At 41.8% G+C, this 24,365-nt stretch overlaps 1 protein-coding gene and 1 long non-coding RNA gene across 6 annotated transcripts in view; one reads left to right on the forward strand and one right to left on the reverse strand.

Annotated features, from left to right (window-relative positions):
* Positions 1 to 24,365, reverse strand: part of SV2B (synaptic vesicle glycoprotein 2B) — a 171,343-nt gene that overhangs the window by 24,397 nt on the left and 122,581 nt on the right. For all 5 annotated transcript variants that reach the window (XM_031668329.1, XM_031668325.1, XM_031668326.1 and 2 more), the window contains 4 exons: positions 9,621 to 9,801; positions 9,100 to 9,251; positions 3,064 to 3,197; positions 1,255 to 1,344 (listed from right to left, as the gene is read on the reverse strand). In XM_031668329.1, the coding sequence (XP_031524189.1) occupies positions 1,255 to 1,344; positions 3,064 to 3,197; positions 9,100 to 9,251; positions 9,621 to 9,801 (557 nt within the window). The remainder of the gene's footprint in view (positions 1 to 1,254; positions 1,345 to 3,063; positions 3,198 to 9,099; positions 9,252 to 9,620; positions 9,802 to 24,365) is intronic.
* LOC103886022 lies at positions 17,646 to 22,147 on the forward strand. Its single transcript, XR_004185011.1, has 4 exons — positions 17,646 to 17,732; positions 17,873 to 18,012; positions 18,830 to 18,901; positions 21,958 to 22,147. It is a non-coding gene; the product is annotated as an uncharacterized LOC103886022 (long non-coding RNA).

Raw genomic sequence — 24,365 nt, forward strand, 5'->3', positions numbered from 1 at the left:
TTGAAATGTATTATGATTTGGCAATATATCTCAAGAGCTATAAAAATATCCAAGCTCTCTGAGCCAGCACTTTCATTTCTAGGAGTCTACTCCTGGAAATAAAACACTCCTAGAACATGAAGGGGAAGGAACTATGTGCACAAGAAGGTTCATTGCACTAATATTTACAGGAACAAGGTAGTACCACTGGATAAATAAGCTTCTAACATTAGAGACATGTTAGGAAAACTGTGTTAATGTTCATAACACTACTGTTTATTAAAATGATGATTATGAATACTAGGAGACAACATGTAAAATGATAATGAGTGCTACAGTGTTAAATAATATGTACACATAAATATACATACATATGCTGATCCCCAGAGAAATCTGTTTATTTCTGTTACCATTTTTTTTTTCAGACACAGTCTTGCTCTGTTGTCTAGGCTGGAGTGCAGAGGCACTATCTCAGCTCACTGCAACCTCTACATCCTGGGTTTAAGCAATTCTCATGCCTCAGCCTTCTGAGTAGCTGGGATTATAGGCACATTCCACCACACCCAGCTAATTTTTTTGTATTTTTAGTAGAGACGGGGTTTTGCCATGTTGGCCAGGCTGGTCTTGAATGCCTGACTTCAAGTGATCTGCCAGCCTTAGCCTCTGATGTGGTTTGGCTCTGTGTTCCCACACAAATCTCATCTTGAATTGTACTCCCATAATTCCCACATGTTGTGGGAGGGACATGATGGGAGATAATTTTAATCATGGGGGTGGTTTCCCCCATACTGTTCTCATGGTAGTGAATAAGTCTCATGAGATCTGATAGGTTTATCAGAGGTTTCTGCTTTTGCAAATTCCTCATTTTCTCTTGCCGCCACCATGTAAGAAGTGCCTTTCACCACCTGCCATGATTCTGAGGCTTCCCCAGCCACGTGGAACTGTAAGTCCAATTAAACCTCTTTTTCCTCCCAGTCTCGGGTATGTCTTTATCAGCAGCATGAAAATGGACTAATACAGCCTTCCAAAGTGCTGGGATTACAGGCATGAGCCACTGCGCCTGGCACCATTTTTAAAAACAACTAGCAACCTAAGGAAAAACCTCGAAGGATATCCATCAAAATGCAAAGAATAATTATTATAAAGTAACAGCAATATCAGAGTCTTTATTCTCCTTTTGACAAATTTTCTGTTATGTGCTTAAATTACTTTTTAGCAAACCAAAGCAGTGAAGAGGAGAACCTCCTTCTTATTGGCAGGCAACCCCACACTCACCGTGAACACTTTCTCTGGGGTCCCCTTAGCTCTCATGTTGGTGTCATGGACTTGCTTGAGAATCATCCAGGCTTCGTCATGTTTTCCCATCTGGTGAAACCAAGGAAAGACACAGGAAAAATTCATTGCTGACTATGCCTTCTGTTCATTAGGGGTGGAAAATCCGACGAACTCAATGGGAATGTTGATACGAGCATTCCTACCAGGTCTGAGGCAATTGCATGTGGACTCATTACCATCTAGGACCTGTGAAAGACCAGGACAAGCTTCCATCCCCAGCCAATCTTACAAGGATAATAAGGTCGTGCTTTCAAGGTGTAAATGCTAGGTAGTATTATCATTATACACTCTAAGTAACTAATCGCAGTTATTAGGTTCCTCACTGATGAGATAGGGCAAAGAAACAATGTGTTACAGGTTGAACTGTGTCCCCCCAAAAAAGATATGGTGAAGTCCTAATCCCCAGTACCACAGAGAGTGACTTTATTTGGAAATAGGGTTGTGGCAAGTGCAATTAGCTAAATTAAGATGAGGATATTCTGGAGTGGGTGGAGCCCTGATTCAACAGAACAGCTGCCCTTATAGGAAGACATCCATATGAAGACACAGAGGCATGCAGGGAGGATGCCATGTGATGATGAAGGCCACGACTGGAGTGATGCAGCTGCAAGCCAGGGAACCGTCAAAATTGCCGCAAACCACCAGAATCTGGAAGAGGCAAGGAAGGAGTCTCCCCTACAGTTTTCTGAGGGAGCATGACCTTGCTGCTGCTTTGATTTGGGACTTCAAGCCTCTGAAACTGTGAGACAAATCTGTCTTTTAAAGTCACTCAGTTTGTGGCATTTTGCTACAGCAGCCCTAGGACACTCCTATCCGACCAAGGGTGCAAAACTCCCTGTTGCATCTGCCTCCTGATCAAAGGGGCAATGAACAGGGACATTCAACGTGGAGGATCACTCTGCAGAAGGCTTAGGAAGGAGGCAGATAAGTAGACTCTGCAGATTGGGGCTGGAAGAGCCTCAAGGTCCTGTTGCCCCTCTGCCTGCTCCGGTACTGTCTGACTTCTGCAAGCAGGAGGCTCCCCCACTGTTGGAAGGCTCATGGGACTCATCTCTCAGGACACAGATGCAGCTGTGGGGACCCTGTGTAGCTAAGAGACCCGAAAGGCTTGGGAGCAGCAAGAAGCTGTACCATAGCTCTCACTGCCAAACACAGAAAAACAGCAGCTCTAAAGAGCTTGCTTCCTTCCTTCCTTCCTTCCTTCATTTACTTACTGAGACAGGGTCTCTATTTGTTACCCAGAGTAGAGTGCAGTGACACAACCATGGCTCTCTGCAGGCTTGATCTCTGGGGCCCAAGCAGTCCTCCCACCTCAGCCACCAAGTAGCTGGGACCACAGGCATGCATGCACCAAATCGCTCAGCTAATTTTTTTTATTTTTGTAGAGATGAGGTCGCCCTATGTAGCCCAGGCTAAAAAACTTCCTAATCAGGACCTCGGGGGACAGTGGGTGCCGTGAGGCAGCTCAGGAGCTGCCTTCCACCACTGCACAGTCTTGGGAAGGAGCTCCTGCTCTGGGCTCCACAAGCTCTTGAACCTTCCAGCATTTACAGTCCGTGAATCCATGACCTGCCACCATCACAGCAGGCAGGGTGCCAGATTTAATGATGAGTGAGGTCAGCCAACCTGGGGGAGTTTGCAACGCGTAAGCAGCAGAGGATTTGGGACTAGGGACTGAGAGAAGGAAGCAAGGCTGGATTCCGGTGGCTGTTTTGTCGCTCTCCCCCTGGTGGAAAAGCACTGACTCACCTCTAGCAGAAACCGTGGGCTCTCTGGCATGAACTTCAGGGCCACCATGGACACAGTGCAGGGCAGAGCACAGACGATGACAAACACTCTCCAGCTATGGAAATGGTAATTGGTCCCCATGCTGAAGCCCCAGCCTGCAAAGGAGCAGTCAGTCAAAGGATTTCTGGGACATGATCTTTTCCTCTACAGAAGAGTGACTCTGAAGCCCTGGCTCACAAATTTCAGGGCACGAGATAATCACCCAGGGAGGTGGTTAAAATGCAGACTCCTCAGCTGTGCCTCCAAAGCTTCTGAGTGGTAAGTCTGGGATAGGAGCTGCATCTTGACAAATCTGCAAAATGATATTTCTCACATTGCAAATTTGTCAAAATCTGCATTCTGACAAATCCCCAGGTCCAGGCCTGGCCTGACATTTACAGAGCCTTGGATAAGAGTACAAACAGAAGCAACAGGCCCTATCTCTATAGAATCATTGTATTTTCAAGATGGCAAATTGTTAAATGAAATCTATTCTATCTGCCTGCCTTGACAAGCAACAAGCTAGAAGTCTAGGCCCAGAATTTATACCCACATGTGCCACATCCCCTTTTCAATCCCCCAACCCCTCCTTCCAAGTGAGGGATCTCATGCAGACATGCGTGGACACACCACTGTGATGAGAATGGGCACTCCTGTCTTGATTTCTTGAGTCTACGGGAATTCCTGGGTCCTGAGCACCCACAGCATAATCTGGATGGAGATGGGGATGGGCGTCATGGCCTCAGAGATCCCTTGCCTCGCGGGAAGGGGTGCAGCCAGAGGAAGGCCAGAGCAGTGCCTCATACGGCCCAGGGCTTCTATTGGAGATCCCTCTTTCCAACGTCAAAGGGCAATGCCAGCTCCAGGTGACTCCAGTGCAAAGGGTTCAGGACCCCATTTTGAAAAACACTGTAAGTTGTTATATGACTACACAATTTTTTTAAATGAGAGACTGAACTTCTACATTCAAAGGCATCCTATCATCATTGAAATGGGAAGATAACTAGCTCCTCTTCAATCATCATTATTGAAAGCATTGCTAAAACTCATCTTCAGAAATTACATTGAAGCATTGTTTTGAATATCCTCATGGGTAGCAAACTTCCCTCTTTTAAGTAATAAAGTGGAAAGAGCCTAGACTTTTGCAGTCACAGAGATCAGAGTTCTGGTCTGATCCTATGGAATCGCATTCGTGGGTTTTCACATTTGTCATGTGTGAACGCTCCTAGCAACCCATCATACTTCACCTGCTTTGAGAGTACATTTGATTTTTTTTTTAGAAATAGCTCCATGACATTTAGTGCCAAGGATGTTGAATAAAATAGATAAATATCAGCAAAGATCAGCAGAAGAATTTAAAAAAAAATAGAGCCGAGATTATAAAATAGACTGGTTTTCTCATGCCATGAAGTATTTCTGAAGACAATTCAAATGGTATTTGTGAAAGACAAGACTATGTAAATAAATATATCGATTTATAAAGTTTAGAGGGCAATAGTTATTTTGATATAAAACTTCTATTTCATTTACTTAGAAATATAACATATGGCCAACTCCAGTGGCAAACAGCTTGCCTTGAATTTTTATTACTCTGTTGTGGTTCAACTTGTTCTACACGCAGCAGACTCTTAACCAATTATCTGCTGTTCCTGCAGACATTTTCTACTCTATTTGTACAATTAAAAGACTAGGTAGAGGGAATCCAGGTTTGGAAATGTGGGACTGTGGTCCCTTGGACACCTTTGGCCACAGCAACTGAACACACACCTCATCCAATACACTCAATCAGAATCGAATCTCTTTTTGCACAGCTTGGTCTCTTATCATCTCACTGAGGCTTGTTCGTTCACTTTAATTTTAATTTAAAAACCTTTTCTTTCTCCTGGGAGTAACACTAGAAAGAGGGAGATAAAACCATAGCAATATTTACACATTCTCAGCTCATGTGCAAAAACTATTCTGGCATCATTAGAAGTAAAGGTGATCAAAACCACACAGCAGTCAAACTCAGATGGATAACCAAGGAAGAGGGGCAGAAGCAGTTATGTTTATAAAGTATTCTGCTTCAAAAAGATCTTTTTCTTTATTATAATATGCACAAATTATACAAAATCCATTATTCCCTCACGCCTCTCTGACTTTTATGGTGATTTCAGTAATCTGCATTTATCACATTCATTAGGCACATCTTCGGGGCCTTAAATTAAATAAAATTAAATGGCAAACTGCTTCCAAATATTTGGAACAATATTAATTTGGAGGAAGAGATTGTTCTGTTTGCTGATCTTCTAGCTTGCCCTACTTTTCTCTGTCAGGATTTCACAAACAGCTGGTAATGCTGACTACAATGGGAATTAATCTTCCATAATATATCCATTTTTTTCTGAGCTTTACCCATGAGTTCACAGGAAAACATTCTGAGCTTTGTAATTTTCTTTCTCAATGAGCCAGTCACTCAAATTCCTGGTGCCAAGACTTTCCCTTACTTCAGTTTTGCAAAATCAATTAAACAGACTACACAAGCTGTACACACAAATATCAGTCTCTTCTCTAAAGTTACACTTGCATTTGTTAGAGGATTAATGCATTAGGCACATTGGAAAATACCATCAAATGTCTGGTTCACTGTGGACAAAACATCCGAGGCTTAAGGTAAATAATGGCTCTTGTTACACTGTGATTCTAGCCTACCATATTTCTAGGATGGATTTCCCACAAGTGAACGCCTGTTTCAATTAAGCCTATCATCCAGGAGGCTTCTATTTTAAAATGGAGTATAAAAGTCACAGATATCATACAGGCATACACATAGGGAAATGTCCTGTCCATTTGGGGTAAAATAATTTTTTTAATTTTTTATTTCCACAGGTTATTGGGGAAGAGGTGGTGTTTGGTTACATGAGTAAGTTCTTTAGTGGTGATTTGTGAGATTTTGGTGCACCCATCACCCAAGCAGTATACACTGCACACAATTTGTAGTCTTTTATACCTCACCCCCTTCCCACCCTTTCCCCGAGTCCCCAAAGTCCATTGTGTCATTCTTACGCCTTTGCATCCTCATAGCTTAGCTCCTACTTACGAGTGAGAACTTACGACGTTTGGTTTTCCATTCCTGAGTTACTTCACTTAGAATAATAATCTCATTTGGGGTAAAGTATTTAACCACAAGCAATGCTGTCAGCCTGCAGTGGTCAGACAGTTACCATGGGGCCCCTCTGCCATGGACATCCCATCTATGTTGGTCAACATGTCCCAAACCTGAATTCTTTTATTGCTTTCCTAGAAATCAGACACTGACACAGTAGTGTGTGCATTTGCGTAAGTGTGTGTGTTTGTGAAGTGAAAAAAAGATGCAGTTTGTAGTGACTATTGTGGGTTGCTAGCTTCCCTCACAACATCCTCCTGCCTTTTCTTCACCACTGCGTTGCACACCTGTGGTTTCGGTGAGTCTGACCCTATCCCTAGCTCCAGGGATGGGGACAGAAGTGGATCTAAACCCTTCTGGACCTGCATCCCCTGGTGTATACTGGTTGGCTGTGGTGGACACATGACCAAGGCTGATCCAATCAGAGGGAAGTCAAAGACCCTTTCTCATTGGTCGAGTGTGAGGGTGGGCTTTCCCCATGAAACAAGTAGTCTGCAAATAGAAAGCCTGGTATTGCTAATGCTTCCAGGAGGGAAGTTAGCCTGAGTACTAGAATTATCCTGGAATTTTTCTCAACATTAATTTCTCTGTGTACCCCAAGAATTGCCAAAGGTTCGGGCTGGCAGGTATATCTACAGCTGATTCTTTTTGTGTCCTTTCTCCCCTCCATTTTACAGGTGAGGGAACCTAGGCTGAAAAGATGGATTGACTTGTCCCATATCACACAGCACCACTATTTGGATTCAGCTTTTATTCAGATGTAAGTTGCTTCCCTCCATAAAAGGGTTTTCAGTCACTTCATTTAAATGTGAAAATAGGCCGGGCACTATGGCTCACACCTGTAATCCCAGCACTTTGGGAGGCTGAGGCGGGTGGATCACTTGAGGTCGGGCGTTGGAGACCAGCCTGGCCAACATGGTAAAACCTCGACTCAACTAAAAATACAAAAATTAGCTGGGTGTGGTGGCTCACACCTGTAATCCCAGCTACTTGGGTGACTGAGACACGAATATTGCTTGAACCTGGGAGGCAGAGGTTGCAGTGAACTGAGATCATGCCACTGCACTCCAGGCTGGGTGATAGAGCGACACTCCGTCTCAGGGAAAGAAAAAAAAAAAGTGACAATAATCCCTTAGTATTCAAACATTTGGATCAACTAACAGGGAAAATGATATTGTATCAAGAATTGTGAGGGAAAAAAGGAAAAAAAAGCAATGCCTCAAAACCATATAATCAACAGCATAGTACATGGGCAATTAAAGTGTGCATTTGAGTGAGGGATAAATTGCAGAACCTGATAGTAGCAGCAATACAATTTTGTATCTAAAATTATGGAGAACTAGAGTGACAGAATTGACTGGACCTGCATCCCCTGGTGTATAGTGGTTTATTTTACTATTCCTTTATTTCACTGTTCTTTATTTCACTATTCCTGTTCATATTTATCCTGTTTCTGATATAAAATCCAGTGAATTTTCAAGTGCTGGATATGGCAAAGACAACATGGTCTTCCCAAAACCACTTCCTCTACTTTGTGGGCACACAGCTAGGTTGTTACCCAGTGTCCCTTGCAGGAGGGTGTGGGCATGTTACAGATCAGGGGCCACTGGAATATGAGCAGAGATGGTGAGTGTGCTCTACTTCCTGGCCTTTAGCCAGTATACAACTGCCCAGTCTCTTTCCCCAAACCAGAGACCTTGTAAACTGTGTGTTGAAGATGACAGAATGACACAATGGAAGGAGTCTAAACTCCAGAATTTTCGATGGAGTGGAGCCACCTGCAGATCAGGAATGCCAGCCGGACCTCGCATAAGGGAGAAGCTTTCACTGTGTTAAAACACTGAGATTTCAGGGTTTATCAGTTTGTCAGGGTAATGTACCCAGTAACAGCTTAACTAATATAGTAGGTACTGTCTAAACCAAAGCTTGTTCTTAAAAAGGTATACATGGAGCCTCCGTGAGCCTCCATTAGCTCAGAAAGCACAGCAGAGAGGGTCATATTTAAAACAAGGCAATAAATAGGTGGTAAAGTGTCGGTCAGCTTCAGGGGCAAGTGTCTGCTACCCCCTCGGGGTCTGAGGATTCTAAATCACTGCTAAACCTATACTCATAATCAGTGATTTACCAAAAATGATTTTGAATGATGATGAGAGTATTACTCAGTATACTCCAAAAGCAGAATCAAAGTCAAAATTGCTGCCTTCTCCCTACTTTGCTCTTGACGAAACCAGTAGTAAAAGTTGATGTTTCCATGTCTCTGTCCCCCAGAGAATACAGTGCTTACAATTATCCAGGAAAATAAAATTGTCCCGGCTGAAACCATGACCTTGTCTATAAGGGCTGCTGCACTTCCACAGTCAAACAAGAGTGACAACAGGCACTAGGTAGAAAGAGTACAAGCCTACGGTACCTGAGGGGACATCAGGACTCCAGCCCCCACTCCACCACATGCCAGGGACATGGTCTTGAGCGAGTCACCAACTTCTCTTGGCTTTTGTCACTTACCTGTCATCTATAAAATGAGGTTACCAAAGCCTAACTTGCTCAGGGGGAGGAGGGCTGGAGGAGATGAAAGTTGAAATTATTTCAAATAAAAGTAAGGAAACAAGAAAAGGAGAGAGGGAAAGAGACAGGGAAGAATGAAGGAAAGGAAGGAAGGAGGAAGAGAGGGAGGACAGGATATATTTTTCAAAAAAGACATGTGAATTGAAATTAACAATGTGTCTGCAATGTTAGAAGTTGTTAAGAAAGATCAAGGTCACATATGGGAACTGTGCGTGAGTACATGAAATAAGGCTGAGGATAGGAACTATTGTTTGGGTGCAGGAGCCATAGAAACAGGGGCCCCTAGGCTGTTTTGAGCCATGGCTCACCATAGTGTGGAATGATGCTCCAGGCCATGGCAGATGCGTAGAGGCCCCCAGTCATCCAGAAGATGCCCAGCCAACTGAGGTGTTCTCCTCGCTTCTCCCGAGACAAGAATTCAGAAAAATAGGCAAAAACAATTGGCAGAGCACCCCCAATACTGCAGAGGGAAAAGTCCAGAGAGAAAGAATCAAGTCATACACTAAAAATGGTCACAGCAGAAACCAAGTTGCCTATACCCCACCTTAGACTCTGTGGTGAAATGACCCAGTTAATTTGAGGGACCAGTCAGGTAGTTCCTCTCTACATGTGGGAAGCAGTCTTGGATTATTTTGACACTGCATGCTGACTTCAGAGGCTAATCCTAACCCTAACTCTTTCTAAGGTTCAACTTTAATATGGTATCCTGAAAGTCAAACACAAACTCAATCAGTCCAGGGGTTTCTGGAGTTATCGCTCAGAGCTAGAGTACCAGAATGGATGGGCCATTGGTCTGGGAGGGTCCAGCTCCAGCTCCCTAAGAACATACCCGATGCCTGAGATGAGTCGGCAGAAGAGGAAGGCTCCATATCCCTGCACGAAAGAAGAGAGGGAGGCGAAGGAGGCATTGACGGCCAGAGACATGCTGAGGACTCGCTTCCTTCCCAGCTTATCAGCCAGGCCTCCCAGGATGAAGGCCCCTGCCATCATTCCCAAGTAGACTATCATCCCTGCAATGAGGGGAAGGAGGGGCGAGAATAGAGAGAAAAGACAAAAGATTAGATTCTATATAATGTTTATAAAATACAGTGTTCATTTTTACTTATCCTAGAATTTCTGTGTCATAGACACAAAATGGTGGAATGTGATATTTGTGGCAAATTGGAAGTATTATACATATACAACTTTTTACAAATGTTATCTTAAAAATGGCCTTACCAGGTTTATACACATGTACACAGACTAATGCATATCAACCAAAACTGAGATAGCTGTAAGACCACCCATTTAGGTGCATCACCTGCAGGCAAGGGAAATGCTGTAATTTTTTAAGCAAGGAAAATGTTTGTGTTGCAAAAGCCCTCAACTGGTAGATTATGTTTAAGGAGAGAATTTCCAGGGTAAAGTGTGGCAAAGTGGATATGGGAAATGTTAGGAAGGAAGAACATGGTAGAAGTGAAAAACAGCAGTTGAAAGCAACACCAGCTATGTTATTACCACCCAAGAAGGACCTTTCTTCAAGCTACAACCAATGTCTAGGCTTAAGGAAATGTAGCATATTTGTATATGGTGTGAGATAAGGGTCCAGTTTCACTCTTCTGCATGTAAAATCCAGTTTTCCCAATGCAACTTATTGAAGAGACTGTTTTTCCCCTATTGTGTGTTCTTGTCACTTTTGTTGTAAATCAATTGACCATAAATGTGTGAATTTATTTCTAAGCTCTCTATGCTGTTCCATTGGTCTATATGTCTGTGTTTATGCCAGTACCATTTTTTTAAAATCACTATAATTTTGTAGTATATTTGAAAGCAAGTAGTGTGATGCCATCAACTTTGCTCCTTTAGCTCAAGACTGCTTTCCCTATCCAAATCTTTTGTGGTTCTATATGAATTTTAGGATTTTTTTTTTCTATTTCTATGAAAAATGCCATTGGAAGTTTGATAGGGACTGTATTGAATCCGTAGATTACTTTGGGCAATATAGATACTTTAACAATATTAATTCTTTCTATTCATAAACATGGGATATCTTTCCATCTATTTGTGTCTTCTTCTATTTCTTCGTCAATGTCTTACAGTTTTCAGTATAAAGACCTTTCGTTTCTTTGGTTAAATTCATTCCTAAGTACTTTTTAATGTTATCGTAAATGAGATTGTTTCTTAGATTTCGTTTTCAGATACTTCATTGTTAGTATATAGAAACACTACTATTTTTTATGTTAGTTTCTTATTTTGCAACTTTACTGAATTTGTTTATTAGTTCTAACAATTTTTTGGTGGCATCTTTAGGGTTTTCTATGTATAAGATGCCATCTGCAGAAACCATTTTACTTCTTCATTTCTGATTTGGATGCCTTTTATTTCTTTTTCTTGCCTAATTGCTCTGTGTTGAATAGAAGTGGCAAGAGTGAGCATTCTTGTCTTCTTGCTGATATTAGGGGGAAAGCTTTCAGCTTTTCATTATTGATTATGATTGTCAGTTGTGAGCTTGTCATACATGGCCTTCTATACCTAATTTGTTGAGAATTTTTATCATGAAAAGATGCTGAAGTTTTGTCAAATGCTTTTTCTGCATCTATTAAGGTGATCATATGATTTTTATGCATTATTATGTTAATATGGTATATCACTTTTATTGATTTGCACATGTTTAAACATCTGTTCATGCCAGGCACAAATCTCACTTGATCGTGGTGTATGATCCTTTAAATGTGCTGCTGAATTTAATTTGCTAGTATTTTGTAGAAGATTATTGCATCTGTGTCCATCAGAAATATTGACCTGTAATTTTCTTTCCTGGTAGTGTTCTTCTCTGGCTTTGGTATCAGAGTAATGCTGGACTTGTAAAATGAGTTTGTAATATTCCTTCCCCTTCAATGTTCTGGAAGAGTTTGAGAAAGGTTGGCATTAATTATTCTTTAAATGTTTGGTAGAATTCAACAGTAAAGCCAGCAGGTCCTAGGCTTTTCTTTGTTGAGAGGTTTTTGGTTACTAATTCAATCTCTTTAGTCATTACTGGTTTGTTAAGATTTTCTATTTCTTCACAACTGAGTCTTGGTGGATTGCATGTTTCTAGGTATGTATGCATTTCTTCCAGATTACACAACTTGTTGTGTGTAACTTTTCATAATAGTATCTGTGATCCTTCATATTTCTGTGGTATCAGTTGTAATGTCTTCTCTTTCATTTCTGATTTTATTTGAGCCTTCTTTTTCCTTAGTCTAGCTAAAAGTTTGTCAGTTTTGCTTATCTTTTCAAAAAACCAGCTCGTTGCTTTAACTATTACACTTTGCTGCTCTTTATAGATAGCGTTGGTTAGATTCCTTCGCTCTACGTTAGTCCATTCTTTCTTCATCTGCTCACCCCCAGTATTGCTTGCCAAGTGAGGAATGGTTCCATCCTTTCAAGGAGATAAACAATAAAATGTAAGATTATCTCTGAGTGAGAAAAAAGGTGCCCAATAAAGATATCTGTCAGGTATTATTAAAACCCAGAAGAAGAGCAAACCTTGGATATAATTCACTCAATGTGGGAAGGCTTCCAAGAGAAAGACGTTGAGCTGTTCTTGAAAGACAAACAGAATTTAGTCTGATTTCCATTTGGTGACTGAGGCAAAAAGAAAGTCTGATATGTTTGGGCAACTTCTTGTAAGTGGCCTAGCATGAGTACAGCATAGTTCATGTAGGGGAACCTGATGAGGGTTCAGGCTAGAGGGTAGGACAGAAGCCAGATCATAAACGTGTGTGTGTGTGTGTGAAAATGTAGATGTATGGATGCATGCATGTGTGATTGTGTGTGTGCACATGGGTGTTTGCATGTATGTGTATGGGCCCATAAATTGAAAGCAGGGAGAGCGAAAAGAGACTTAGAGGAGTGGTCCAGAGATTTGCTGAGAGCTAGTCTCTATACCCCATACCCTGATTCCACCCCAGAGAAAAACACTAGCACCCAATAAAAGTCTGTTTTTTCTTTTACTTCAATAAAGCTATCTTCAGCACTTCTCAAACTTTACTGTGCACATAAATCACCTGGGGATCTTGTCAAAATCATATTTTGATACAGCAGGCCCGAGAACAGGCCCTGAGATTCTGCATCTCTAACAAGCTGCCAGCTGAGGCCAGTGCTGCTGGTCTGGGGACCACATTTTGAGTAGCAAGAGGCTAGAGCACATCTGTCCTCCTGTAAACAGTAAACAGTGATGAGAATCCAGGCCTTAGAACCCAAAGATCTCATTCATTAGTTGTACAATTTGGGAGCAAAACCTCTCACTTTCTGAGGGTATTAATCATCTCATTTATAAACTGATTACTGAACTAGAGATGATCTCCAAGTTGCCTTCCCATTCATTAATTTTACATTAATTTTTTTTAAATGTAAATAATGAAAGATGAAGTACTGTGGATTTCCCAGGAAGAAGATATTCAGATTAAAAACATAAACTCAGACACAAATGTTTGATTAGACTACTTAAGGCCATACAAGGCATCTTTATGACATTGTACACATGGATCAAAATATCACAGGTGCTCCAAAATAGGTACAACTATGATAAATCAATTTTAAAAAATCAAATAACAATAATAAAGATCTCATTAACAAAAAAGTGGCCTCTAGCCTACCAGTTTGCAATCTTAGCAATGAACACTGTGCAGCTATGAAGTTATTGTCTCTCAGCTCCAAAGCCACCCTTCTGGACCTTACTTGGTCCACAAATCCCAGCCACTCTCTGCTAGGCTCTGCCAACAGAGGGCGCTAGAGGGAGGCTTCAAGGCTGGGGAAGGAAGAAAGGACCCGTCCTTTCTGTTCCTGTAGTTTCACCCTGACTGCCGCAATTCCTTTCCAGACAGCAGCTGCACCCAATTAGCACAAGCCACACTGCACTTCATTCTCCTCTCCAACACCAGCAACTGCCAGCCAGGGCCTGTCTTCAGAGAGCTGAGTTGCAGCTTCATGGAACCCCTTTTCAAGATTCTAAGTTATAATCATTCCAATCTCTTTCCTTTATTCTCCAAGCCCTAGGGGAGGCAGCTTCTCCCTGCATGTACTACCTCAGTGATACTTTTCAAAAGCATTTCAACCCACCCTGTTAATAATTTTTACATTAAAATCTCTCTTTTCAAATAACTGGTATGATTTCTGTCTCCTGACTATCCCATGACTGATCTAGACACCTAGACAAATTGAAAAACTTTAGAAGTCAGATGTTGAATTCAACCCCTTAATTTCACCAGACGAGGAGGCTGAGCCCCAGAAAGGGTCAATAACTTGCCCAGAACCTCAATGCTGGCCGAAGACCTGCTGGCACTGCATTTCTGGTCTCCTGGTTCCAGGCCTGGTGCTTTCACTACTAAACCTCACTGTCCAAGGCCATGGAGGTACCAGAGAGAATAAGAAGAGCTTTTCAAATGCTGTCTTTGAAGTCTAGGAAAAGGAAGACTGAAGGAAAAATGAGCCTATCACCAGGGAAGGGAAATACCAAATTAACAATGTCTCTGGAATGTTTATGTTATTAGATTCATTTAAAATCTGTCTTTAGCAAAAGAAATTTAAAAAATACATTTGGAAAATTAGAGTGCAATGGAGTTATCAAAAATTACTTTAGTGTGAAGCAGATAAGGAACTAGTTAGAAAGCTAGAAATTCAATCATCCTTCAATTTCACTCAGCAAGCTCAGTGGCATATTAGGGAAATGACCCTAATATACTGAGATTTTTGAGGAAATTGAAAACCAGGATTGCTACTTGCAGAGTAGAGGAGGAGGAGGAGGAGGAGGGGGAGGAGGAGGAGGAGGGGGAGGAGGAGATTGAAAGGAGGAGGGATGTGGCGGAGTGGAAGAGACTTTTAGTTGGTGGTAACACAACAAAGGAAATAGAATACCCCTCCTTGGAAGAGGGAGGAGCCTGCAGTGACAGGCACCAGGCAAGAAAGATCCCAATTCTGAGACTGAGACATCTGGGCTGTGGTCCTGGCTCCATGATTACCACAGCATGACTGTGGGCTGCCCATTCAGCCTCTCTGACCATTATCGCATCTTTGTAAAATTCAGTGCTCATCTTCGCAGTTGTTAGGATGATATAGGGGAGTGGATTTAAAGTATCTAGCAAAATGCCTGGCACCAAAGTAAATGCACAATTAATAAAAGCTGCTATTGATATTATTAGCAGTACAACTTAAAATTAGGACCCTGGAAAGCCACAGGATTAGAAAAATAAAAATAAGATGGTGATATTTTAAAAACAAGTCAATCATATACGAAAGGAATATGAAGAAAGAGGATACAGAATAGCAGAGGAAACTTATTTTTAGTAGTATGCCCTTTAAATGTACCTCCCTCTCGCCTTACCTGGAGAAGGAGCCAGGTTCCAATAAAAAGCTTTTTTGAAAAATATTTTTGAAGTTTCCTCTAACAAGACTTTGAAGGGGGGGATTTTTTTTTTTTTTTTTTTTTTTTTTTGCTAACTCAGATTTCTTCAGTTCCCACGTTAAATTTTATCTCCTTAGAAAGGCATCCCTGATGTTCCAAACTAAGGCTCCACTAACTTTTTCTATAAAGGGATAGAGCATAGATATTTTACTTGTAAAATGTACTTTGCCAATCTTCTATGGTCTCTGTCACATCATATTATTATTCCTAAGTTTACAGCCCTTTACGAATGTAAAAAAAAAAAAAAAAAAAAATAGGTCACAGGTTTGTAGGCCATAGTTTGTTGGTTCCTGTTCCAAATTTCAGTTGCCCCTCATAGTCTTTTGGCAGTGTACCATTGCTTTTCCTTTGTATCGCATGTCTCTAGTTGATATTGTATATTTATTTGTTTGATATTTGCCGAACTCCTGTGACTGTAAACTCCTGGAGGAAGGGACCATGTTGATTTTGCTTGAGCAGAGTTCGCCACTGTTTCTCTAGCACAGAGGTGTACACGTAGTAGGTACTCCATTAATATTTGTTCAACACATAAAATAATATAAAAGTAATTCCTATTCACTGTAGGAAAATCTGAAGAATATCCCCCAAAACGTATAAAAGGTAAAGCAAAAATCTATTCATCATACCACCACTCAGAGACAGCTGTTAGCAGCCTTTATTTTTGTATTTGTATTCGTATGTGTATAACTACATACTGTATTTACATGATAGAAACCTTTTTCTATTGAAAGCTTCATAGTCTAGCTTTTCACTTAATAAACAACTCAGCAAAGAATATTTTTTGCATATGTCTTTGTTGGTATTTCTAGTTATTTGTTCAGAATAGATTCCAAGAAATTGAATCATGAGATCGAAGGAGATCAATAAGTTTGTGGCTCTCGAGACACAATGCCAAATATCCTTCCAGAGAGCTGGCAGATATCAGAAACCTCTTTCCAGCTTTAGAGATGCTTTTCACACCGACAGAGTATTTCCTCTCCACACCAGAGGCAGCAGGATAAGATGTACTATCAGACCGCACTGGCTTACCATGGTGACGTGAAAGCAGAGGCCCTGCGTGGGTGAGCTTCTTTATTTAGCAATTAACCAAAGACAAAGAAGACACTTCTAGCCTTTTTCTTGCTTGAATATGTAGAAATTAAATGCATTCATTATCCTGAGAGGATTATGAGCTTCTTTTTCCTGCAGCGACTCAAATATTTATTTGACTGTATGCATATGCTTCCCAGGGATAAAAATCAGCATCTTCCAACTAAACCATCTCCATTCCATCTATAATAACATCTCTAAGAAGTAATTCCTGTCATTTCCATTCCATTTATTTATTACTCAACCAAATATACCCACCTTGGAGGGTAATATTCTCTTGGATTAGCGCGTGGGATTCACAGTCCCTCAAAGTGGTAAATGTGATAAATGTTTTAACGTATATGGGAATCCCACAAAGAACTCTCACTTTGGTATTAAATCATGGAGGAACATCAGGGTATCCATTTGCACACCTTATGAAATAAGATGCATTGGGTAAGTCAGTCAGGTGCTTTGTTTATGTGGCATCCGGATGCTTGGAAACTTCTGGATGAGTAAACACTTTATTTTGGGTCAAAAAGGTTTGGCTTGAACACGTCATCTAGTGGAAACCAATCTAGAATCACCATGTTCGACTTTTCTAGTCTTTTATGGGTCCAGTAAACTCAAGTGAATGAATCTTCAGAAGTGGGTTTTGTCCATTCTCTTGGTAGTTGGAACTGTTTCCTAAATGTCACATAAGATATTTAGATACAAATGTGTAGAGGAGAAATGAAGGGACAAAAGAATTAGCACTTGTTGGTCTCCTGCCATATCTAAGATAGTATGATAGGTCACATGTATAATAATTTCAATTTGTCATTCCAACCTTGTGAGGGAGGTATTAATGGCTTCATTTAACAGATGAAGAAACTGAGGTTAAGAGATTTCCCCTCTGACCACAATTATTAAAATGTAAGTAAACTTTCCCAATATCTGATGAAAGAACCTAGGATTATAGTTGAGTGAGTCACCAATGCCCCAAATTATGACATAGCCCATGAGGAAAGATACACCAATGCTCTTCAAGGACAGCAGGGTTGGGGTGAGGCATTTGTCACTCTGCCTGAGGATGCAACATTCTCACTCGCCCTGGTCCCTCAGCTCAGGGCAAACCACAGCACAGCAGAAGAGCAAAACCACCCCTCCTGGAAGTTCTAGATTCTGAATGTGTCTAATAGGCCCAGAGGTGAGGGTCTATAGGCAGATCGGAGAGTCTGAGAGACAGAAGCCCCTTGCTTCAGCAACATTGTGTAAGGACAGAGCCTTAAATCAGGAAGAGGTTCTCTCTCCAACTATATACAGGAGAAACTGAAGACTTTGCCTGGCAGCCTAGAGACTTTATCATCACAGGAGATGAATAGCCAAGATGAAACCATGAGACAACATTCTGGGCCAAGCAGTGAGCAATGAGGGGACCCAGTCCGCAGGGTCCTGGCTGTGTCTTTGGTGAGTAGAGACATATCCACAGCCACAGTGGAAGCAGCTGCAACAGAAAGGATTTAAGACATCAGGGAGGTTTCTGGCTGGGGTTTACCCTAGCCTTGGGGCAAAGGAGTATCTGTCACTTTCCTTAATCTTCTCTCAAGCTAAAAAGAAGAGACATTAAGAAAGATTCCCTGAGGATACTGCAAGAACACTGAAATTGCCTTGTTTGCATACCACTACACTAGAGATGTTTCAGAAAAGCCACTTCCCTTTTGGTACCTCCTATCCAGAATGACTCCAGGTAAGACGGGTGAGAGGAGGTGCCATCTGGGCCAGTGGAGGTATGACACCTCTGATAGCTCTCCTGGGCACTGTGGGCATCTCAAATAGGATCATAACCCAATGAGGCTCAGAGACGCCTCTGCCATTTCACTTAAGACCAAGTTGTGGTCATTTCTAGAGGGTGGAATATTGTGTCTGATGAGATATAGGAGTAGTCCAGGGGTCTCATAAGAGGGCAAAAGCAGAAGCCAACAGGGCCCAGGCAGGTAATACAAATGGGTGATACTTCCAGGCATCCCTAATAGGGAGTGTGGTGACTGAGGAATACATGTCCATCTAAAGGGAGCAGCCACCACCTAACTTCAGTCAACTGCTACGTTACAGAAGATAGACCCTATTCCTACGGTTTCAAAAAGAACCAGAAATCTAGATTGCTAAATAAAATCTCTGAGTTTTAAAACACTACTAGCCAAACAGTAGTCTCACCTACTATTTGAGAACCCTGTGTGAAGAGATTTGTGCAGGCTTGAATAGTATGTTTAGAAAATGAGTATTCATATTAAAAAAAAAAAAATAGGCAACTCCGGGGTCAAATCTCTTAATCCTATGACAGTTACTGTTAATCTGCTATTGACCCTTTTATCAAGTATTGAGCAACCCCTGGATACTGATGTCCTATGCTCTCTCCCACTTCAGAGTCTTCACACTGCTCTTTCCTCTATCTAGAATGTTCTTTGTTCACATCTTTGCATGGCTGGCTCCTTCTCATATTTCAGGCAAAATCTTAAAGAGGCCTTCACTGACCATCCATCCTCAACAGCCTCTCTCTCCAACAGGTGGAATCGTAAAGACCAGTTAGCAGGCCACCACGTGTGTTTCAAGTGAATGACACTGATGACTTGGACCAGGTGGGTAGGTAGAGGAAAGTGGTAAGAAGTGGCTGGATTCTGGGTGCATTTTAAAGGTAGTGTCTAGAGGAAGGGTGGTAATGAAAGCAGACAATGAACATGATCCCTGAAGAAGTGAGTGGCAATACACAAGAAATTCAAGGACTGAGCACTGAGACATTCCAACATTTAAAGGCCAGGAAGATGAAGAGAGACCAGTGATGGAGAACAAGAAGGAGCAGCCAATGGGCAGCTGGAAAACGATGAGACAGAGGTAGCTTAGATGTCCAATAAAGAAAGTGCATCAAGAAGGAGAGAGTGGTCAACAGTTGCAGTTGCTGTAAATAGGTGAATAAGCTGAGGATGAGAGCTGACTGCTGAACTGAGCAAGTGAGGCCAGGAGTGATCTAGACAAGAACAGGTTTCTGAAGAGGGAAGGATTAACTCCTGCTTAAAGATGCAATGTCCTCACTCATTCATCCTACTGAAAGAGGGTTCAAGTGAGAAGAGGAAGTAAGGAACTGGGTTCAGTTAATTTTACCAGAAAGGGAATAGAAAAGACATATGTGGGATCAAGACTGAAGAAATGTGTGGTGTGCTGGTGGGAATGATTCCATACAGAGAAAAATATTGATGAAGAGGAGTTGCAAAATGATGAGGAAAAGGATTGCAAAAGTGATGTTCTGGGGAGGTGAGAGGGGATGGGATACAGGGAGACCAGTGAGCCTTACAGCTCCTCCACAGTTACAAGAATACGGGGTCAGCACAGAGGCAGCGAGGAAGGTAAGTGTGATAGCAGGAGCTGTGGAAGTTCTTCTCTGGTTGCTTCTGTTGTTCTAAGTTCAGGAGGAACTGAGTTTATTAATCCGAGAGTGAAGATGAGGAAGAGATGCTGGAAATTGGAAAATAGTAGATAAGACACAAAATAACTATCGAGGAGAGAGTGAAGGGATGAGGGAAATGAAGGATGATGGCTGGCAGCACAGAGGATCCTCTGGAGGCTCTGGCTCATGAATTTAATGAGGCCAGTGGGCAACATTGTATGTTCTGTGTTCCTGACCACCCATATGCAGCAACGGGGTTTAGGGACAGACGGAAGAAAAGTTGGATGCAACCAGGGGTGGGGAACACAGCAGAGTAAGAGAGGTGCAACGAAGCTGGTGATGTGCATGGGAAGTGACTGTGATTATGGACATGGACATTAAGCTCAGTGAGGAATGTGGTGAGAACAAGGGGGTAATGAGAGATTAAAAGGCTAAAGATTGGAGAGGATTTTAAGGAAATGACAGACCAGGATAATGGAAATCACTTATTAAAATCTCCAAGGACAATAATAGAAATACGGTTGGAATGTGACAGTGATGAACCTGGAACTAAAATTCTCCAGGAATGAGAGAGAACACATGGCCCAGGGGTCAGTGGATGACTGCAACCAGAATGTGTAGTAAGTGATAGTCTCTGATGACAAGAGATTCGAATATGAGATCTTTTAGTGAGGAGAGAGGGAGAATGGCCTGGAAATGTCCAGGGGGAGCAAGAAAAAGCAATGGTACAAGAGTGGAGGCTGTCATGGGGCAAAGAGCTAATTTTTGCATCTAAGGCTGCAGGGCTAATTAACATCCTCAGAGGAGAAGGGGGAAACATAGGGGAATGGAGGCATGTACAGTGCCATAGGGGAATGCAAATGTGGGTGGTAAGGGGTGTCCTGGCAGACATGAACCTCTCACGGTGATTGACATACGGGGATAAAGAGCATAATGAAATTAGTCCTGATCTTGGTGGCAAGGCTGGTAGTACTGGGGAGAAAAAATGCTGGGAAGCCTACCAAGAATACATTGAATTCTAGAATCTTCTTACTCCTGGCAGTGGAAAAATGGAAGTCAGAGAGAGCCATCTAGTTTTTTGTTTTGTTTTGTTTTGTTTTTTGGCTTTTTCTTTACTAAAATGTTGGCTCCATGACGGGACAGGAGGGACTTACACCTCTTGTTCATCAGTAAACAAGCCCATGAGTAAGTTGACTCTTTAAGGAGCTATTGAATAAAGTGAAAAATTTAAAATATACAAATACAAGCTCATATTTACTGTATCCTAACTGTGTGCCAGGACTGTGATGAGTCCTTTATGTGCTTTATCTTATTTAATCCTCTCAATGCTTCTGAAGGCAGGTACTAATATATTTTAATCTCAGATTAAGAAACCAAGGTTAGGGAGGTTAAGTGACTTGTGTAAGATGATAGGGTTAGTGATGTAGCCAAGATATGAAGTCAAACAGCCTACCTTTAAAAACCTTATGCCTGTGATAGACTCTGTTGGTCATGTTCCCAACAGCCTTTTTCCCTCTTCTTCCTTGCTAAGGGAACCCTGACTTTTGTTCACGTATTAAATGTGTTCAGAGAGATTGCCTCCCAAGACACACTCAACTCTAGGGGATCAATCGTAGTTAATTTAAGATGGTCATCTTCATCCACTTCTTCTTGCCAGTGATTAATCTAGGCAAGCCATAAGACTTGGTGGACACCTGCCAGATGATTGGAAAGTCATTATTGGGGGACATAGAGCTTAGAGCTATGGTGGCCATCTTGTGACCTCAACGGAACGTAAAGAGAATCGCAGACATGCCAACCTCATGCCCTGACATCAGTGAGTCATTGAACCAATTCTGGTACTACCTACTTTGAAAATTCTTGGTCAATAAATAATGAGTATCTTCATGATTCAAAGCTATTGTTACCAGAAGCCAAATGCACCCTATATACATGCTGCCTCCTAAAAAAGAAACCATACTAATGAAAGATGATCTGATTGGTTTAAATAATCATCACTTAAGAGCAAACAGCAAGACAACTTGGCAGAGGGGAAAGAATTCTGTGCCAATAGTCAGGAGTCCCAGATTCTGATCTGAGAGTATGTGACCTTGACGAAGTCACTGTCTCCTTGGGGCTCAGTTTCTTCAAGTCAGAAACGAAGGGCCTGCTAGGAGGTCTCCTTCCTTTCTTTCGCTTCTAATATTAAATGGTACTATAATTTTGTAATTCATGCCTTATACCTTATAATCTGTTATCATGTCTCCTTTCAAGGACAAGACTCCCCTTTCTAGGACCCACAGAGAGCTGAGGCAGAGAGAACAAGGCAAGGACAAAACTTCTTTGGACTATTTTCTGCACATCCCCAGCAGAGATTGATGAATGCCTCTGAGTCAGCAAAATCTCCAGTGGTGAAATAGAAAGCGTACACTCCGCACATTCAGGCAGCCCAGGCCAGCCCACACGGAGAAGAGGATGTTCACATCCAGCCTGTTCAGTGGACCCCATGGGGCATGTCAAAGGCTATTACATTTCCAGGACCTTCTATCACACCCCCTTTCTTCCATCCCTGCTAGTATTTGTGACTTTCCAGCTTTCTCCTCTGAAATTAAAATAAATCCTTTGCAAAGTGAAATCAGTTCATCTGAGCTAGTGCTGGTTAAGATTTACAAAATAAAGAGGAAGTTTACACCCACCAGACTCAAAGAGTCATTTTAGCCGGCAGTCATTAGCTCCACCGAGGACCCTAGTGTTCTCTGTCTGATAGCGTTGCTGGTGGAAGGGATGCGGGAAATTCTTTGTGCTCTGTTGCTCTGCTCCATACTTAGTGACGGATCATCTCTTGGGCCCCTGACACAAAGGATGGCAATGTCACCACTCAGCTCTCTGGCAGCCTATTCTAGGCTGACAGTCTAGCCTCAGGGATCACTGCAGACCCCTGCAGTTTCCCCTTCCAATGAAATCAGCACCCAGCCTTTTACACCCGCTAGCTAGGACACAAACAACATCCCTCTCTCACCTACGGAGATGGGCTGGTACTGACTCCAGCACCCTGATAGAGGCCAATGCCTACTTCACACTTGCATCTTATTGAAGTCATGCATTTTGCATAAAAGTTGTTTAAGGTTTTATGTGTAATGCACACCTGGAAACGTCTTCCAGGGATGGGACAGCAAGGTAAAAGAGAAGCAACAGACTTTGAAGTCAGATATAACTAGACTTTTCAAATCCTAGATCTGTCACTGACTAGTTTCTACAAGTTACTTTACCCTCTTGGAGTCTAGGTTTTCTCATCTGTTAAACAGTGAAAATGATGTTTGCCTTGCAGGTCATTATAAAGGTTAGAAATGGTATAAGATAAGATACCTAGTACAAAATGGATGCAAAGAAAGAGCTTATCAAATTGTAACTCTTGGTAGTGGTGGTAGTGGTATAATTATTATAATTTGCTTTTAAATTAGAAAAAAAGTAACACGTTATACAAGACAGTGTGAAATAATTGATTTATTCATATCAGTTTATTTTGCTTTCTATGAAGAAGTCTGTATGGGAGAAAATAAGCCTTTCAACTTCATTAATATAAAGGAACCCATAGTGACAATGAGTGGCAACACGGGATAGGAAAATCACATCAGGAACTGGAGTCCAGCACTCATCCCTTAAGGTCTCTGAGCAACACTGCCCTCATTGCATAAATACAGACTATCACTCTGCTCATCTCACAGAGTCATTTAAAGATCAAATAAGAGTGATTAGGAAAACCACCGAAAATCTATAAAGCACTGTACAAGATTTTTTAACGCAGTTCCATTTTTCCATGCTACCCAAGATATGTGCAAATATTCCAAACATCATCACAAATACATGAAGGAAGCCACGTGGGGATAGTTCCTACTTTTTATATAGCATGATAAGCAAAAACCCTGACATCTCAGCAGCTCCTACTCATACACAGTCTTTGCATAAACTACCTGGTTCTCTACTCTCGCTGCACAATAGTATCACTAGGAAGCCATTAAAAAATGCATATGCCCATGACTCATCCATAGACATTCTGGCTTAATTATTCTAGAGCAAAGTCTGTAGTTTTGGTCAGCAGCTCCTCAGGTGATTCTATTGGGCAGTCAGGATTCAGGACATTAATCTAGTGCAGTGGTTGCCAACTGGAAGTGATTTTGCCCCCCAGGGGACATTTAGCAATATCTGGAGACATTTTTGGTTGTCACAGCTAGGAACAGGGTGCTACAGGCATCTAGTGAGTAGAGGCCAGGGATGTTGCTAAGCATCCTACAACGCAAATGATAGCCCCTCAGAACACGGAATTGACCGGCCCAACATGTCAATAGAGCATGACTGAGAGGGGCCACACAGAGGACTCATTCTAAAGAAAGTCAGTAACTGACCATACTGCACAAAAATAGCTCAGCAAAATTTCTGGTCTCACATGCTCTCCAGAACCTTGTCATTTCCTCCATTAGAAGATGGAGTCTATTTCTTCTCTTCTTGAAATTGAATTGGTCTTTATTACTATCTCAACAAATAGAATTCAAGGAAATAACATGCTTGACTTCTGAGGCAAAGTCACGAAAGGCTTCTGCTTGTCTTTCTCTCTCAAGATCTCTTTCCAAGATCTGCCCCTTTGGAAGCCCTAAGCCAACAGGTTAAAAAAAATCCAGCTACCC

This window comes from Papio anubis, chromosome 7, assembly GCF_008728515.1.
Source record: "Papio anubis isolate 15944 chromosome 7, Panubis1.0, whole genome shotgun sequence".
NCBI classification, from domain to species: Eukaryota; Metazoa; Chordata; class Mammalia; order Primates; family Cercopithecidae; genus Papio; species Papio anubis.